The 18,972-nt window shown below is 30.7% G+C and overlaps 1 protein-coding gene, 1 long non-coding RNA gene and 1 other non-coding gene across 9 annotated transcripts in view; all 3 read right to left on the bottom strand.

Annotated features, from left to right (window-relative positions):
* LOC115875213 (disco-interacting protein 2) overlaps positions 1-18,972 on the bottom strand; it is a 253,941-nt gene that overhangs the window by 19,730 nt on the left and 215,239 nt on the right. For 6 of the 7 annotated variants that reach the window (XM_030890616.1, XM_030890618.1, XM_030890615.1 and 3 more), the window contains 4 exons: positions 17,809-17,941; positions 17,585-17,745; positions 8,372-8,603; positions 6,472-6,605 (listed from right to left, as the gene is read on the bottom strand). In XM_030890616.1, coding sequence (XP_030746476.1) covers positions 6,472-6,605; positions 8,372-8,603; positions 17,585-17,745; positions 17,809-17,941 — 660 coding nt within the window. The remainder of the gene's footprint in view (positions 1-6,471; positions 6,606-8,371; positions 8,604-17,584; positions 17,746-17,808; positions 17,942-18,972) is intronic. The other variant, XM_030890620.1, reaches the window with a different exon arrangement.
* Positions 4,394-4,534, bottom strand: LOC115875267. The gene has a single exon (XR_004048987.1). It is a non-coding gene; the product is annotated as a U4 spliceosomal RNA (small nuclear RNA).
* Positions 13,394-15,453, bottom strand: LOC115875214. The gene is made up of 2 exons (XR_004048985.1): positions 15,366-15,453; positions 13,394-13,752 (listed from the first exon to the last, which is right to left on the bottom strand). It is a non-coding gene; the product is annotated as an uncharacterized LOC115875214 (long non-coding RNA).

The following is an 18,972-nucleotide window of genomic DNA, read 5'->3' as shown; positions in this document are numbered from 1 at the left end:
CATTAAGTTAGTTTCGTCACGTTTGGTTTTATTGAATATCATGATCATAATATTTAAATATTATCAAAACCAAGTATACAAATGCGAATATTAATTTGTTGAAAAAATATATAAAAAAATTAAAGATGTCACAATTACGAAAAATGTTCAATAGTGATATACCATATGATCGAAAAAAAAACGGCGTATATGGGGAATGTCATCGATGTTCATTTCTAAGCCAACTGGACGCCTTTTTTTCGATCATACTGATTGTTATTAGGATTTTTAGTTATTAAAGATGATTTTTTAAGTGTAAAATCAAAATAGATTTGTATAATGGATATTAAATCATAAATACCGTATGATCGAAAAAAAAAACGGCGTCAAAGACTGCTGGGAATAACAAACGAATATAATTTTGGCGAGGTCTATTTCTAGATGTCATTTATTAAAAATTGACATTAAACTTGTCAAAAACTAATACTGATTATAGAAAAATTATAAAAGGATAGAACGTTTCCAGAAACACAAATCGATATCCAAAAAAAAAAATTTCGAATTTATATTACACCATTTAAAAATCAAATACAACCTTAAGGCGTACTACTGCCAGTAAGTGTCATTAAAAAATAAACAAGAGTAGGGGTCATGACATCACCTTGCCAAAATTATCACCGATTGTCATTTTTGACGCCGTTTTTTTTTGATAGTATAATTTTTGTAATAGAGGAATGTATTTTTTGTTTTGTTGATTAAGACTAAAAAAAATATATGGTTTAAAAGATGAATGCGTCTTTGTTTGATATGTTTTATTGAATAGTTAATTATTTATTCAGTACAAGGTCCCGATTATCCGCGAAGAAACTGAGCCAGAAATAAGTAAATATTTTAGAAATTTTCTTTTGTTTAACAAAGATCTTTATTATTGTTGTTATAAATAGTAATATTTTTATACCTAATATTAAATTGCAATTCGTCACGACAGTTTTAAAATATTCTCATTTTTCACCGTTGCTTCAATCAAAATAATACCATTAATTCACATAAATGTTTTATAAAAGTCGTCTTCGGCTCGTATTCATTGAACGCTTGATGGATTATATTACTACTGGAGCAATTTACAGACATTACTATGGAAATGTGCATATCATAATTTCAATTAGTTATAATCGTATAGAAGTGATTGGAGTATAGAAGTAGTCATTTTCAAAATTTGAAGAGCCATCTAGCACAACAATATATCGTATCCAAAAATTATATTTACGAGAATATAATATTAAATTATATATTAAAATCAAAGTAACTACGCCACTGGCACACATTCTCAAGATCTCTGAACAGCGTTGCCATTCTCTCGGGAATCCTTCATGACTGCGATCAGCCCGTCTTGTTCCCACTCGCACAGAACAAGAAACGAATGTCTGATTCTGATCTTCCTCTTTTGATGAATGAAATGCCGGGTCTACTTTATTTAGAGGTCATTGACAACAACACCTAAATAGTATATTTTTATTAGTATTTTAATAAAGCACGCTTTTAGATGTTTCAAAAAACTTTTAATAAGAGTAACTTTAACTCAACATATATGTTTCGGCTTGTTAGGCCTTTTTCAAGAGTTTTTTAAGAACTAATCGTCTAACTACACTGTAACTATATATATATATATATTTACTATGGGGGTGGGTTCAGAGAGTTTACAATAGGGGTAATAAAAAATGTAGAGAGAATTTAGAAATCCTTGTTGGTCGTTAACATTATTTTCGTTTTTAACAGATTTTAGTATTTCTAACTGTTCAATGTAATTTAAGCGTCTACCTTTTGTTTCTCTGTGTAGTAACTTAATTGAGTTTTCATTAATTTTGTGATTATTTACTATACAATGAGTTGCAAGACCAGAACTTTGCTGGAGATTATTAATAGACTTTACATGTTCTTTAATCCTTATATCTAAATTTCTACCTGTTTGGCCTATGTACACGGCATCACAATCATTGCAATCCACTCTATATACACCCGACTTATTTTTGACATTAGTTTTGTCTTTATTATTTAATAAAATTTGACCTAAATTTCTTTTATTTACGTTAATAATTTTACATCCTATTTTATTGAGATTATTTAATATTTTGTTAGTTAAATTAGGAATGTAGTTTAAAAGTCGATAATTGTTATTGTCTTTAGAATTAGCGGAATAAAATTTTTTCATTAATATTTTCTTTTGTTTTTTCTTTAGCATATTATCAATAAGGGAACACTTATATCCTTTGTTGATGGCGATTTGTTTAATAATATTTAACTCTTTTTTAAAATTCTCTGGGCTCAGTGGAAACATTACCAATCTATGAATTAAACTATGAAAGGGTGACATTTTGATTTGCCAGGATTGGTGTGATTGACTATGTATTACAGTGTCTGTGGTAGTGGGTTTTCTGTAAATATCAAATTGTAATCTATTAGACTGTTTTATAATTGTAACATCAAGAAAATTGATGGTATTAATACCTTTTTCAATAGTAAATTGTATTCTCGGGTTAATTGAATTTAATAATGTTAAAAAACTGTTTAAATTTCTCTCGGTGCCTGACCATATACAAAAAATGTCATCTACATATCTTGCCCAATAATTTATTTTTGATATTAAACTACTCTTGTTTTTAAATAGCTTCTTTTCAAAATCTGCCATAAAAATTTCTGCGAATAACGGTGAAATTGGGGAACCCATCGGTAACCCATCTTTCTGTTTAAATATTTCATTGTTATACTGAAAATAAAATAATAAATATATATTTTTATATACAGGGTCGCTTTTATGTATGGAAACGGTCGATTATTAGGTAAAATATAGGAGGTACCGCAAAAAGTTAAATACAAAAGTTATATGATTTTAAAATATCTATTAACCAGTAATAAATTTAAGTATACAAGTTCGTTCATAAAGTCGTGGCACATCAAAGTTTCATTTTTTAAATGGAACCCCCTGTATATTATTACATATTTTAATTCTTCCTTCAATTCTAAGCAAAAATCGAAATTCACACAATGCAACTGTTTCCGAGTTATTGATTTTTGAAAATAACACTTAAACAATTCGATTTAATTCATTTCGATGTGTTTGGTTTGATTTAATGATGCCATTCTGCCGAAACTGTTGTAATGGGATTTTAAATTCCTATTGGCTGCTAGTAAATTTAAGTATACAGGGTCGGTCGTAAAGTTGTCACATCGAACTTTTTTTTTAAATGAAACCCCCTGCATATTATTGCATATTTCAATTCTTCCTTCAATTTTAAACAGTAATTGTAATTACATAATGTACACCAATTGAAGAATTGAAATGTTAAACGAAAATTTTGTAATTTCCAGAGACTTCCAGAATTTTGCTTATATTCTCATTTTATACATCTATAAATGCTAACTTGAGAACTAATATCAAATATTATTAAGTACCTATCACAGTTTTGGCAAAATGGTGTCGTTAAATGAAACTGAACATACGAAATTAATTAAATCAAATTGTTTAAGTGATATTTTCAAAAGTCAAAAACTCGGAAACTGTTGCTTTGAGGTACGTACATTGTGTTTATTTCGATTTTTGCTTAGAATTGGATGAAGAACCGATATATGCAATAATATACAGGGTACTTAGTTGAATTTTGACAATTTGCCTTAAAAAAATCAAAATTGTGTCGAATTTGGAAAATTTGACTTAAAAGTCACTTGTCACTTTTTTAACTTTTTAATTAAGATAAAGAAAAGATTATAATTTTGATCATGATCTCAGTAATTAAAAATCAAAATTAAGTCGAATTTGGAAAATTTGACTTAAAAAAGTCACTTGTCACTTTTTAATTAAGATAAAGAAAAGATTAAAAAACTAAAAAGATTATAATTTTTATCATGATCTCTGTAATTCAAAATCAATATTAAGTTGAATTTTGAAAATTTGTCTTAAAAAAGTCAGTTTTTTTAACTTTTTAATTAAGATAAAGAAAAGATTAAAAAATTAAAAAGATTATAATTTTTATCATGATCTCTGTAATTAAAAATCAATATTAAGTTGAATTTTCAAAAAATTTCCCTTAAAATATTCACTTTTTTAACTTTTTAACTAAGGTAAAGAAAAGATTAAAAAATTAATGATTATAATTTTTATCATGATCTCTGTAATTAAAAATCAATATTAAGTTGAATTTTGAAAATTTCCAATTTCCCTTAAAAAAGTCACTTTTTAACTTTTTAATTATGATTTTTTTATGACAAAGAAAAGATTATAAAAATTAAAAATATTATAAAAAAAAGAAAATAAAAATATTAAAAATAAAAACTCCCTTCTATCTTTTAACTTTTAAAGACCTTTTTTTTATGAATATATTTTTTAAATAATCATTATTCTTGAATTTGTTTAAAAAAGCCTCCTCAGAGGCTGTCAAAAATTGCCTTAGCGCACGGTATTTCACGTGCACATGGCGGGGTATTGGTTAAAGTTTTCAACTAGCAATAATCGCACCTCGGATTTACCTCATCGGTTACGATATTGCCACTGCGCAAAGATGCCTTATTCGCCGACAAAATTGCATTTTCAATTCGGTCTTCTTCAAGTCGGCAGTAAGTTATAGCATGTGGCGCCATCTAGTAACCGTTCCTTGAACCGTACCGACCTCTTTCAACATCATATTATCGATTTTTAACATTATATTACAGATTATAATTTATATGTTTAAACAACTACAAATTGGATTTCTTTGGTTTAAACCTTTTTTGGTGTGATTTTTAAAATTTTTTTCTGTTTTTTTAAATTTTATTAGATTGCTTTGGTTTAGCCTTTGTTTTTATTCCGTATTTTTTTTTCTTTATTTTAATATGAATTAGATTGCTTTGGTTTCAACCTTTTTTGTTGTGATTTTCTTTTTTTGTTATTTTAATATGAATCCGGTTGCTTTAGTTTAAGCTTTTTTAATTGTTGTGTTTCTGTTATTAGATTGCTTTGGTTTCAACCTTTTTTGTTGTGATTTTTTTTATTATTTCAATATGAAGCAGATTGCTTTAGTTTAAGCTTTTTTAATTGTTGTGTTTCTATTATTAGATTGCTTTGGTTTCTACCTTTTTTGTTGTGATTTTTTTTTATTATTTCAATATGAAGCAGATTGCTTTGGTTTAACCTTTTTTAATTGTTGTGCTTCTATTTTTTAATTTTAATATAAATTAAGATTGCTTTGGTTTAACCTTTGTTGTTTTTATTCCGATTTTTTTTTCTTTATTTTAATATGAATTAGATTGTTTTGGTTTCAACCATTTTTGTTGTGATTTTCTTTTTTTATTATTTTAATACAAATCAGAGATCGCTTTGGTTTAACCTTTATTATTTTTATTCTGAATTTTTTTCTTTATTTTACTATGAATTAGACTGCTTTGGTTTCAACCTTTTTTGTTGCGATTCTGTTTTTTTTCTTAATTTTATTACGAATTAGGTTGCTTTGATTTCAACGTTTTTTATTCGTAGCAATTAAGATTTTTTTACGTGTTATAAATGGAAAACTTTGAATGTTCACCGACATTTTTTAAAATTGAGCTAAAAATCCTGCCTGCCGGGAATTTGTTTCTCGGTTATTAGGTTCATTTTAACCCATAAATTCCATAGGTTAGTTTTTTTGGCTCACCCTACTGTATACTGGATTTTTGTTCCTTTTTTTATAAGCGATTTCAACTAAAAAAACTCATACCCTAATCTTTTTATTCAAAGGACTAACGATAATAGGGAGTTTTCGTTGCTTACAAATTGCAATTCCGGTTAACGCTAATTGACAACTTTGACATTTCAATTTCGATTATCGTATATCGTAACCGCTAGCTGCCGATATTTTACGGACGTTAGCCAAAGCCGTTAACATAGCGGTACGCATGCGCACTAGCGCAGTAGAAACACAACATTGAAAAATACAGATCTAACCTAACCTCATTCTATTTTGTTTATGTTTTGATTATTTATTTTATCTGTGTTAAACTCGTTGGGAATTCTTAGTGCTTCAACTAATCGAGGAATGTCTTTTTTTTTCAAAGCGGAAGTTAGCTTTGCACTCTTGGTCAGATAATATTTCTAGGTTGAACTCCCCATAAAGTTCTGCTCGATATTCGATGTTGTTTTCAAACCCTTCCAACAGCATAGCATCCTTCAAATCCGATTCATCACTAGAGTCCAATAAAATTAAATTGTCCATCCTATATAGCGATACCCAATAAAGTCATATAAAGCACTTTCAAATCAAACAACAATACAAAAACCAAAACTCAAAACACTACGTTACGGGCTGTGCTCAGCTGTCAGTTTTCGGTTATCGTATCGTATGTCGGCTCCGAACCGATGAACCGAAAGTCCGAAAACTGTTTTTTTATCTGTCAAAATAGCGGTTATGGTTACGTATCCGTTAACCGTACCGTTGAATTTTTTTAAAGCAACGAAAACTCCCTAATAACAAGTGAGCTCAATCTTACCTTTTTGGTGGCCTCGTTGTCCTCCTCGACCAGGCCGCCGACCTCCCTGCCCTGGGCGCTGGCCAGCCGGTTGCCCTGCACCAGGTTGCCCACGATCACGCTGGCCGGTCCCACGTCTGAAACACAGTCGCTTGCTGAAACGCACAGAAGGAACGCGCCGTCACTCAAAAAGCAGAAGCTCATCTAGGGGGTGTGGTGGCCCATACCGGGTTATGCATCGGCCCGGGACATATAGGCAATCCCATGTAAATTTTGAGGATGTCGTTTATTGGCTCCTCCGTTAATTTCAGAAGAAACTCTCAATGAATCTTCTTAAAGTACTGGATTAGATCAGGTTACCAGTACACTTGTCTTAAAGAGTTTGAATAGGTAGCCTGATCTAATCCAGTACTTTTAAAATTTCCATAGTTTCTTCTAAAATCAATAAAAAGAGCAAATAAACTACATCTATTTGTCCTGAGCCGATTCATAACCTGGTATATTAGTTAGTGGGTAAGGTAGTATTTTTACAGAAATCTAGCAAACATCAATTATAGATAAAAATTGAATTTAAATAAAATGACAGATTACTGCCACTGCCATTTACCTTCTCGTTGCATAGCTATAGTACAGTTTATTCATTATCAGCTAAAGTCTGTTCAACGATGACAAGATGAGATAACATTTCGACAAAAGAAATACAAAAAATTGTGGAATTTCGATATTCTATCTCAGGTAGTATAGTATTAACTGAACAGTTCTTCCCGTTCGGTTAAAACTGTGCAAAATAACCGAAGTGTATGGGGGCTTTTACTTCTATCTATATTTTCCAAAATTCTCTAAATATTTCATTCAAAAATCATCGGTGTTTGCTAGATTGGCTTTGTTAGAATATTTTAAAAAGTGCTGTATTCTTCATGTTAATTGACACACAGGAAAAATAAAGATATTAGAGAGTATGTGCAGTAAAGTAAGTAGTTTTTTTGTGTGTGCATGCCTTCCACCCCTTTGAGTTATTTCATATTTAAGAAAAGATTAAGGAACCATAAGAAATGATGGTCCGGATATATTATGTAGTAGGACATTAATAATCAATAGAATAACCTTTTTTAGAAAGAATATTGCACATCAATATGAATACTTGGATTCCATAATTATTTTTATTAAGATACCCGATATATTTAAACTAAATTTCGTATACAGCTTGACATAATTTTATAGGCTATTTTTACATTAATAAATGCCATTATGCTATTTTCAAGTAACATATTTTATGGTGAAATTATTAGGAAAGATTTCTTATTTTGAAAATATTATTTATCTATTGACTTTTAAATCCCTTCTACAAAAAAAACGAACTATACCATCTTGGTCACTTCATCTGCGAGGTCTGTATGCGACAGAGATAAATATAAATGACTGGTTGACAGACAGAGAGAAAAAATAAAAAGCGGCATACAGTGTTGCCGGTTTTTACTCATGGTAGGAAAATGGGTGTAGAAAAAAATAAACTATTTTAAAAACTTTCATGTATACTACTGAAATGAAGATAATATATCTAAGCTAAATATAATTTATTACGGCTGTAGTAAAATAAGTACCTAATTGTGAAAAATAAAGTTCCAAAAGTTGCAATAGTTGCAACATTTTTCGTACACGCCTACTTGTGCGGTTTGAAATTTTGATGGAAAATCCGGCAATACCGCATAGAAGAAATGTATCAACCCAACTTTTATCTCTTTTTAATACATTTTATTTTCCATTAAACTGTCTACATTACCGACTTCCACGTTAAAATCCAGACCACGCAGGTTCGATGACCAGATCGGTATTGTATAATTTTATTTAAATTTTGTCAACCAGAAAATAAAAAAATGTGTGTATATGAAAACAAAAACACTTTTTAAGAGACCATATTTACCTGAGTGCACTTCGCGTGGTTTGGGCAAATTAGTGACGCAAGTGTGAGGACACATGAGCACGTTGGCGGGGTGCAGGGCCCCTTCCAAGAACCTCCTCTTCGTCTCGGAGAGGTGTATGCCGCCTAGGGGCGTTTTAGGAAGATAATTCGGAGGTACCAACGCCAAACAGTAGATTCCCACCTGGTGGATGGAGTCCACTGCTTGGAGCACTCGGGACATCCATTGGAATGACTGAAAAATAAGATTTTATTTGTAACTATTACCAGAAAAAAAATCCACCTAATTCACTCCACAATAATACATTAAAACATTTTTGCACTGGACATGTGTTTCGCTAACTATTATATTGGGCAATCTAGAAGATCAAAATTAACTAGATTTAATATGGCTTAGATAAGATATGATATTAACTTTAAAACACCCTGTGCAATAATTTCGTGAGTTACTTTTCCTAAAGCGTTATTTTTCGATCAGAACCATGTCTCCTGAGCATTTTCTTTTTTGATTCATGTCAACACATGCCTTGGTTAATTTTCAAGAGCGAAATGAACTAGCTACCAACAATTTGCAACTTTTCAACTATCATTACTTTATGATGTTATTTTTTAATATAACGAGATGGCTTTGGTGACTTATCATCAGGGTTCGGAAAACTACATGTTACTTTTAAAAACTACATAAACTACATTACATGTAGTTAATGTAGTTTATGTAGAGGGTCCCAAGTAGCATTTTCACGACTTGCGACCACATGTTTACTAAACACAACGTTGGATTAGTTACAAAAAATAGTTAGCTCCCTACCTTGGGTATTAAAATAAATTTAAACGTTTTTATAACGTTGTGCCGACGTTGGACTAGTACTACAGCAAAGTAGAAGCTTCTGCGACGTCGAATAAACGTTGTCTTCTAACCTTTTGCTTAAGTGATCTTTAGATGATCTTGGACAACATGGATTACAACGTTGGACAATATATATAGTTACACTTTTCCGACGTCAGTTTCAAGACCACATTCCAACGTTATACAAACGTCGTTTGTTTTACTAATTCCAACGTTGTTTAGATTTCCTTATTCTTACCAGCGTTGCCAATGGTCCAAAATTATATTCCACGGCGAACATACCCAAATTCCACAAAATTCCACAATCACTAGCCAGGTTCGGTCTTTAGGTCTGCGACAAAGGGTCTGCGACCAATCCGACATTTTTTTTATATAAACCACGTGATCTTAAAGAGTTTTACATTATGAGTGACGTGTATTAATGTGATATGTCAAGAAAATTTCTGGATTGCTTGCAGATCTAAATGCCGAACCTAGCTGCTGACCTCGACAGCGACGCTCTTTTACAGAAATCCTTAAAATTATGATGGAGATCCTATGTTTTACTATTAGCTAAATAAGAAAAAAAAGGAAAAAAAGGAATAATTCCGAAAATTCCACATTTATTCTATTCCACAAACGTTCCACAACATTATTACGAATTCCACACATTTTGTGGAATTCCACAAAGATTGGCAATGCTGATTCTTACGTTGGTAGGACGTCGAGTCACTACCTTTTTGCAACTGTATTGAACCATAACCTTAAATCTTAAATTTTCACTTCATTGTTCTGTTCAGTCAGACAGTTCAATTATATTTTTTGTTTTTATAAAAAACTTGAATTAAAATGGGACATAAAGAAATTGCATGTAAGCTTAAATTTAAATATGCATCATTTATATATTACCGATAATTTATCACTCCTAGACTCTAGGATGACTAAATTAGGCAATCTTACGACAATTATACTACCTGTTAAGGAGCCGAACTGCGACACAATGGTCAGTGGCGACTACTCGAACTACTCCATCTCAATCTCCAAAACAACAAAGTGAAAGCCATCATGTTGGTAAATGAAAATGTTTTCGTTCCTAAAATAGCAATTCCTGCTTTTTGAATGCATTAACTTGGAAATATTTGGTCCTAAAAAACACGCGGAATGGTATAGGCTGCGAATAAATTATTCTCCATTTTAAAAAGAAATCAAAGAAAATTTTTAAAACTTCTTTAATTTTAAGGCCCATTGAGTATTTTTTCAAGTAGGAAACAATACATTTATCAATAAAGTTTGTTTGCAACTTTTTGCCTTGGGTAACGAGTTAGAGTCGGTTAAAAGTATATCAATAATTCTGACCTTCAAACGTAATCTCCACTTAAATGCTTTTGTTTTGTTTCCTTCTGCCATCTGACATATGTCTCTAATTAAATCCTTAAAATAATATTTTTACTATAATTATCCCAATTTAGGATAAAACGCGAGCTTAGACGCCATATTAGTTTGTATTTCAGTTGGTTGCAAACAACGATTGCAGTTTGTACTTAAATTAGGCTTAACCAACGTGGTATCCGCGTCGTTCATTTAAAATTATTCTCAAACTAGTGCAGTGGGGTTTGGCACGAGGTTAATGCCGACGTTACGCCCGACGTTTGGTCGCGTGACCTAACGTTGTCCGACGTCAAATGCTGCTTGGGGTGTAGTTTATGTAACTTTCAAATGTTAAAGGTTTGAGGGTGAGTTTATAATAGAAGTTGAAGCTTTAAAACACATAATGTATTTAAGAAAACAGGAAAGCCATGACACCAAATATAATATTAACATCATATTATCTCATTACACCTCATACAAGTAGAAAATTATTCATAATATCCAGTACATAGTTTATTAACGTAGTTTTCATGTAGTTAATAAACGAGAAAGAACAATAGTTTTGCAGAAGAGCACACGTAGTTAATCGGGTAAATTACGTCTTAATTAACTACTTCCGAACCCTGCTTGTCATAATGTCATATCGACACTGATTAGAACTCTATATTAAAATTTAAAAAAATGTTAAAAAGTAACGATACAGGCTTGGTGTTAATAAATATTAGTAACACTAACAGAACTAAAGATATAAAAAACTGTAACTAAGTGTACAAAAAATACTCTAATACTTAGATGCTTGGCTAGTTTTTGCCACACGTACTCGGTGCCAACTCATTTGTAGATATTAGTTTAGTTTTAATCATCTGCTGATGATGATAACGTGGTTAGCAAAACGCGTGTCCAGTGCAAAAGTAAAAGTGTTTTGGTGTATTTGGCTGGGCAAGATTAGTGGGCAATTCTGCTATTTATTGGTAGTAGTAGAGGAACTATCGAATGAATACTATGAAATTGTTCGATGGTTGCAATTCATTCGAATAGTCGATAGCCACAGTGAAAACATTCCGTTGAAAACTATTCGAATAAAAAGAATTATCAGACCGGTGCGTGTCTGCCTTGAAATGTTGTATTCTAGTAGTACGGCAGCAAAAACCATTCATTTATAAAATTCATTTCATTTATGAAATTCATTTTATTCGTCAGGATCGATTATAATAAAATATTAACTGGATTTTTGGTTGTCGCCCGGCGACGTGGGTTTCTTGCCGAAGCCCGACAGCGGTCGGTGGCTTGATACCACGAGCAATGCTATAGAAAATGCGGCATCTTTGATTTTTGCGGAAGTCATATAAAGGAATGGGACACATTATTTTTTTATTGAGGTGCTAGCATAGACTTAGAATGAAATATAGACTGAGCATCTCATTCATAAATAGCTGGAAGATGCGGACAGACCAACATCTTGTTATTGTTGTATTGTTTTGGCTCCTAACAGGTGCGACACGAGAGCGATGAATAGGCTGTCTCCCGTCGTAACGGTCGTTTTCCTGACAACTCTGCCGCCCAACGCAACACTGTCTTTTGACACTTCCCAGTGCACCTGCATACTCCGTATCATAGGCGGGTATTTTTAATTTTTAATGAAGCTATAATTCCAATTAAAAATATATCATTATTTAAACTTTTTATATTATTAAGATTTAGGATGAAAATAGTTTAATATAAAGCAAAGTTTAGGACTTAGAAAAAAAATACGTCTTAGAGAGTCTAAAAACGATAAAAATAATAAAGTACGTGTTATAGAAGGGAAATTTTAATGTCAAATTATTTTAATTTTTGAAATTGATGATAAATTATTAATTTAATAAAATATGTTTAATTCAAGCATTTACAACTCTAATATTAATCAAAACAGGATCTATTCTATAGATGTAGACAAGAAGAGAAAAACTTTATAATTGTTTAATTTTTTTTTTCCATTAAAGTGATGTCTTATTATGTAAATTAGAAAAACAGGGGATCCCTGTTCCATTAAAACAAGCTTTTTTTAGGAAGTGAATAAAATGAAATAGCTATTTATGTAACTAATTTACCTAAAATGATGTTTTTAGGACGAATCATTACTGTTTGCGGACGGGAAGCGTTAGCCGAGGTGAAATAATAGATGAGTCCTAAAAACATAATTAGGCTACGTGTTATACTATTACTGTCATACGCTTTTTTGCAGTTTTTTAAGAGACGCATATTTACCATTTTCCATGGCCCAAGTATAATGTTTGAAAAGTTGGCTTATAAATTCATATCTTAGTAACGGGTTTGTTTATTTCATCGCATTTTTGACATGTCATTTCCGAAATTTGTCACAAAATCACACAAATTCATCAACAATTTTAGAATGTTCAAAATCCAGACATATTGCTAATAGGGCCAAAGAAATCGTGTTGGATTTACTTCCTGTGAAGTCTCGTGCCATTTCTGAAAGAATATGATATTTTTAATGAATGGAAAGAGACAAAAATGGCATTATTCGTTTGTAAATGAAGATGTATTGCTAAATTATTTCCACGAAAAGTAAATTACCTAGTGCTACTTTAAAATAAATAACTTAACTTTTGATATTGTTAGTATTTAATGAATTTAATTATAAATATGTATAATTTTATGTGATTTTGTGACAAATTTCGAATGACAAAATAAAACAACCAAATAATTTAGACATTTTAGTCCATAAAGGTTGCCAGAGCTGACCTTTGGCCTAAGTGAAAACATTTACGGACTGAAATGGGTCCAAATAAAATAGCTGTTTTGGAACATTATGATGAAAACTACATTTATTTAACTCGTTACTGTCTTTATTATAGAGTAAGTATAATAATGGTAATGGTGACTATACTTTATTCAATGGAAATATGCACCAAATTCAAACAAATATAAAAGGCATGAGTATAAACAGTATTACTACAGTAATATTGAACATTGGTTCAAAAATATTACATTAATATAATACAATATTACTGTAGGTATTACTGTCAACGTGCAAGCTTGTTTGAAGCTTGATGTATTTGTATGCGCTTGGTACATCTTGGCGTTGGAAAATGTATAGAAAATTATTAAGAAAAACTAGTACGTAATGGGGGATATCTTGATATACAGAGTGGTCGGAATTGTATTCAGGAAACTTTGGCAGCATAATCTGCAAATAAAATCAGTAAAAAAAATAGTATAAATTTATGTCCTAAAATGCTTCGTTTCAGAGATACAGAGTGTAGAAATTTCATTTTTATTTCGCTTTTTTCCAAATAATTTATGAAGAATGTATTGATTAATTCGTTTCCAAATATCTTGAGAACTATACTTGTGGCGAGTGTCAACAAGAGACCTTATTAAGTAAAAAACGTTGGAAATGTAAATTTTTCTCAGTAGTTTTATATAGATACAGACAAAAAGTATTACTCTTCAAATAACTTAAAAAATATGTAGGTGGCGCCCCCTATTAGTAAAAGTCAAATTGACATCTAAATCTAATTTTTCATGTCAAAAAACTCCCAAACGCCAATTTTCGTCCAAATATTGACGTCACTTCAGAAATTATTTGGAAAAAAATCGAAATAAAAATGAAACTTCTACACCCTGTATCTCCGAAACGAAGCATTTTAAAAACTTACAAGTTCATTTTTTTAGAAAGCCAATGCAACATTTCTGAGTTTCAAATAAAGATAAAAAACAGTAAAACATATAATAATAATATGTAAATTATTTTCTTGGATACATACATATATGGCAAATAATAACAGATTGTTTTATTAAAGATTTACGTTTTGGTTAATTCTAAAACTATCTTCAGATTATATGTGATATTACTTAAGTGATATTACATTATAAAAGAAAAAATGAAAATTATACCTTATAATCGAAAAAAAACGGCGTCAGCGATGGCTATGAAATGAAGATCGCTGTCATTTTATATGTAAAATTATATGGAGTATGTATCGATGGTTTTTTCCAAGCCAACTGGACGCCGTTTTTTTCGATCATACGGTATTACAAATTAATAATAGATTAACAGTCGAGAAAAAAAAAGAAAAAACTCTAGGTAAGTACTGGATAAATTTTAAAATGGCATATTTATTTTATCTTTGTTTAATATAAAAAAAACGAAATATCTACCTGGTTTACATAACCCTGTATAATTTGTGAAATAATAATGGACAAAAATGCAAGCGGTAAGAAAAATATTTACAAAAAATATGTACTTGTTTACATTTCTGGACCATTGTTCGTCATTTTTGTTATCATAATGGTGACCCTATCATAAAAACGTAGTTATTTCTATACCTGATGTGAAACTATAGGGAAAAAGTAATGTTTGTAAAATATTTTAGTCTTGAAAAAAAATAAGGAATGTTTGGTATTTTAAAATGTTTGGTAGCTTGTAATTTTTTCGACTTTCTCGATTGTTTATAGTTTATAATAAGCCTTAAAAATTGTTGTTTCATAATGGAATATCATTCTGGAATTCCTGTATGTTATTTTAGATTCTAAGGATGGTTTTAGAATAAAAAGAAACACATTTTTCATAAAAAAAAGCATTAAATTAACCAATGCCCAAGAAAATAATGTGTCTACTTCTTATGTACTTAATAATGTATCTACTCGTTATATTAATAACGAGGTTAGTAAGAACCTTTACGTAAATGATAAATATAAAAAATACAGATTTTCCAGGGTTTATAATTTACTAAATTATTATCTAAATAAGCGCCTTTCTACAACGCCACTGACGCCAAAATAGTAAATTTGACTTACCTGTGGAATGTTGTTCCAGGACTTAAATAGTCCAATTTCTTACAAATTTGGCACTGACGAACCATGTTTTATAGTTTTTAAATAAAAGTAATCAAAATAAACTAAACCGACACTACACACTAAGAAAATCAGATCAAAAAATGCAAAATCAAAACATCAATAAAAACAATAAAATAGCCATGGCGAAACTGTGACAACAAGGTTTTACGACACATTAGCTTTGCTCTACTATGGCTCTACTACGAGAGGGAATAAAGAATGAACAGGCGACCCGGCCGATTGATGGGTGTTGCCAAATTGTAAAGAGAATTTGTCATTTTAAATAGTCTCCGACTTATAATTTAGTATAGGGACTATTATTACATCTTTCTACTATTAAACACTACTTTAAAATACAGTTTTAATATCTCAATATATGTGTATAACAACAAAAAATATTAATAATAATATTTTAGACGTGACAACATAGGTTGGAGGCGAAAGACTCAGACGGCCGAGGTCAGCTGCACCCAGGAGTAAACATGTTTACAAAAATTAATATTGGACCGCGCTTAAATGTAAATAGTGTAGTCTATATTTTATTCTAAGTCTATGGGTGCTAGTATTTACACTGAAAATACATTATGAAGGGCGCTGTTGCCATATATTGGTATTAGTTGATATTAGCAAAGAATATTATTGTTTGGCTTTAGTTAGTTAGGGATAGTATGTCTATATATTTTGCATTTTTTTTATTAATATTCTGTTGTTACACTGCAATAATACTTGTTATTTTGGATGTAGGAAAATGATTTTAATGTTTTAAGCGAAGACTGGTATAATAAAAATAATAATAACAGTAATAATTTATTTATACCTATTGTTAAAGGTAAAGGTGTTACTGGTTGTAACTGCATTACTGCTACATGCAACCAGAGGTAAAATTACAAATTCTTTAGAAAAGGGTGGAAACCATCGCCAGGGGAGGTATATAAGGCCCCTTGCTTTGACAGTTGGATAAGTCCTGAAGATAGTCTAAGAAGTCTGAAGTTTGATAATACCACTTGAAATACCGTTAGGTAATAGTAGTTGCATAATTTGTGTTTGGCAGTACTAAGTTGTGTGTACACAATTGAGACAACAACACTATTAACATTTTTTTTTTTTACGTAGTAGCAAAATATAAACAACAAATTAGATGTCAAAATTATTGCGTAGATCCTATTTAAAAGAAGTAATATAGTCTTTAAATTTTTGGCATTTGGTTCTAAATAATAGGTAATACAAGAACTAATTTGTTATATTAACAACAAATAAATTGGAATTTAAAATCATAGAAATATAAATATTTATTAATTTACCACAAGCATGCAGTGTAATGGAAGGAAAATATAAATAAAATTAGAAATCAAATTATTTATATTAGATTGCTATATTACTTTTTAACAATAATGCTTTACTTTTACTGGCATTTACTTTAAAATAAATAAATATATTTCTTTGCAAAAAGCACATGTAAAGAGGAATTAGCATAAACAAAATACAAACATCGTTAACTTTTTTAAAGAATTGGCACGTGTAAAACTTTCAAATTAATTTTCTCACCCATGAGTTTGGGTTCATTAACCATTTATGTCCAAACACTTAAATATGATTATTAAGTTCCAACTAATTCATATTATTAAAACATCTAAAATACAAATATGTATTTTTAAAATTAATTCTAAGTTCATCTCATCTCTCTTAAAATTGCTACTTTAAAAATTTCCCATTAAAATGAATACATATACCATATAAAAATGGAAATGAATTGAAGATCGGGCTCCGGAAAATCCACACAAATTTTTCGGAAAAATTTTGAAACACCTGCACACACACAATCGTCAATTAAAAAAAACTATATTTTGGTATTTTAAATATTTTAATAGAAAAAGTAACATTGTTTATAAAGACGAAGTTATAAAAGTTTGTAAGAACTAATAATGCTGGCTAGCACACAAAATCAAACAGATACTAAATTTCATTTATCAAAGCATTCGATAGTCATTGGCTCAACATTAACCATTTAGTCCTTACCTGACGAGGTTGTCACATATGCTTTAGTATATAAATGAATGAATGATTTTATTCGAATAAAACCATTCGATAGTTGAAATCATTCATTCAATAACCATTCGATAGTCTAATTCATTCGATAGTTCCCATCGCTAGTTATTGGGTGTTTTTAAAATATTTCTTACCTCTTCCTCACTACAATCAGGTCTTTGTTCGGCTATAACACAGATCCTTTCGTCTCTTAATACTCTAATGCTGAATACTGCTATCCTGCCTCTATATATAAACTTCATAGGTTCCACAGCCAAAACAGTTGCTATTATGTCATCTGCGTTGTGTTTTCTTCCTAAAATTTTCATTAAAAAATCAGAAAGTGTGTGTTTTTTTTATTAATTAGGGAGTTTTTTACCTGTTACGGTCATCAGCCCGTCCCTGGACCCGCAAACAAAAACAAGACCGCCCGGTCCAAGGAAACCAAGAAGTCCACTGCGGGTGTATTCGGCCTCTGAGATAGGTTTACCATCGCTCCCAAGAGGTTGGACCTGGAAAAATTAAGTTTAGTCTTGATTTAATTTGAGTTTATTACACTGTAGCAATATTTTTTTTAGAAGGCGATCATCAACAGATGCGTTTTTGTTACAATATATTACTCCTGGTCACTTCATCTGCGTGGTCTGTATTTTAATGCCATGCGACAGAGAACAGTGTTGCCGGTTTTTATGCTTGTAGGAAATTGTGGATAGAAAAAAATAAACTAAAGTAATCGCAAAACAATTTTCGATGCACGTGATCAACTTTCAGTGACAAGCGATGGCGACAGCGCTGCCAGATTGTGATGGATTTATGAGATGAATCTTAATTTAAAATTGACAAACGACATATTTATTATACAATTTTTTAAGTTTAAAGAGTTTTACGTTTTATGTTTAATTTAATAACTAATATTTTAGTTAGTTATTTTTAGTTGTTGGCAAAAACTAGTCCGCGCCATTATGAAGATTATTATAAGCGTTATTATGGGTTATTTATTTATTGATGTACATCTTACAACGCCATAAGTGGTAATAACAAGTAAAAGGGTGCTATTAATGCACAATCTAATAATCACAGAATTTAATAAAAACTAACTTTGAAAGTGGTATAATGTGCTTATCAATCAAATTTACTTTGCTGACTACTAATAATGTAATGAAGTTCATAAAATTTCTAGGACACCCTGTATATTGTGTTAATATTATACTAGAATAATAGAGACTTCATTCTCTTTTAATAATGACAGTCAATGTATTTTATTGTTAACTCATTATTGTAATGAACTTCATTAGTGTTCCTATTGTTGAATTAAATAAGTTAAATATTTAATTTACCATTTTGTAAGAGAGTTTGATCGGTTTGGTCGCTATGGTTTAATGCGAAAAACCAGACTTCGTTTCACGCCGCTCGCCCTACTCTGCTAGATTGCAGGCCGAGGTGGAGGAGCGATCAGTCGAATACCTTGGCTCAGCAGCTCCGTTGGAAGCGGTTTGTGGTCGCACGCGAAACAGGGTGAGGTTCGAGTCCGGGTGTCCTGCCA

Source organism: Sitophilus oryzae, unplaced genomic scaffold (assembly GCF_002938485.1).
Source record: "Sitophilus oryzae breed Bouriz unplaced genomic scaffold, Soryzae_2.0 scaffold_1356_pilon_pilon, whole genome shotgun sequence".
Classification (NCBI taxonomy): Eukaryota; Metazoa; Arthropoda; class Insecta; order Coleoptera; family Curculionidae; genus Sitophilus; species Sitophilus oryzae.
This window is presented reverse-complemented; position numbering and strand designations above follow the sequence as displayed.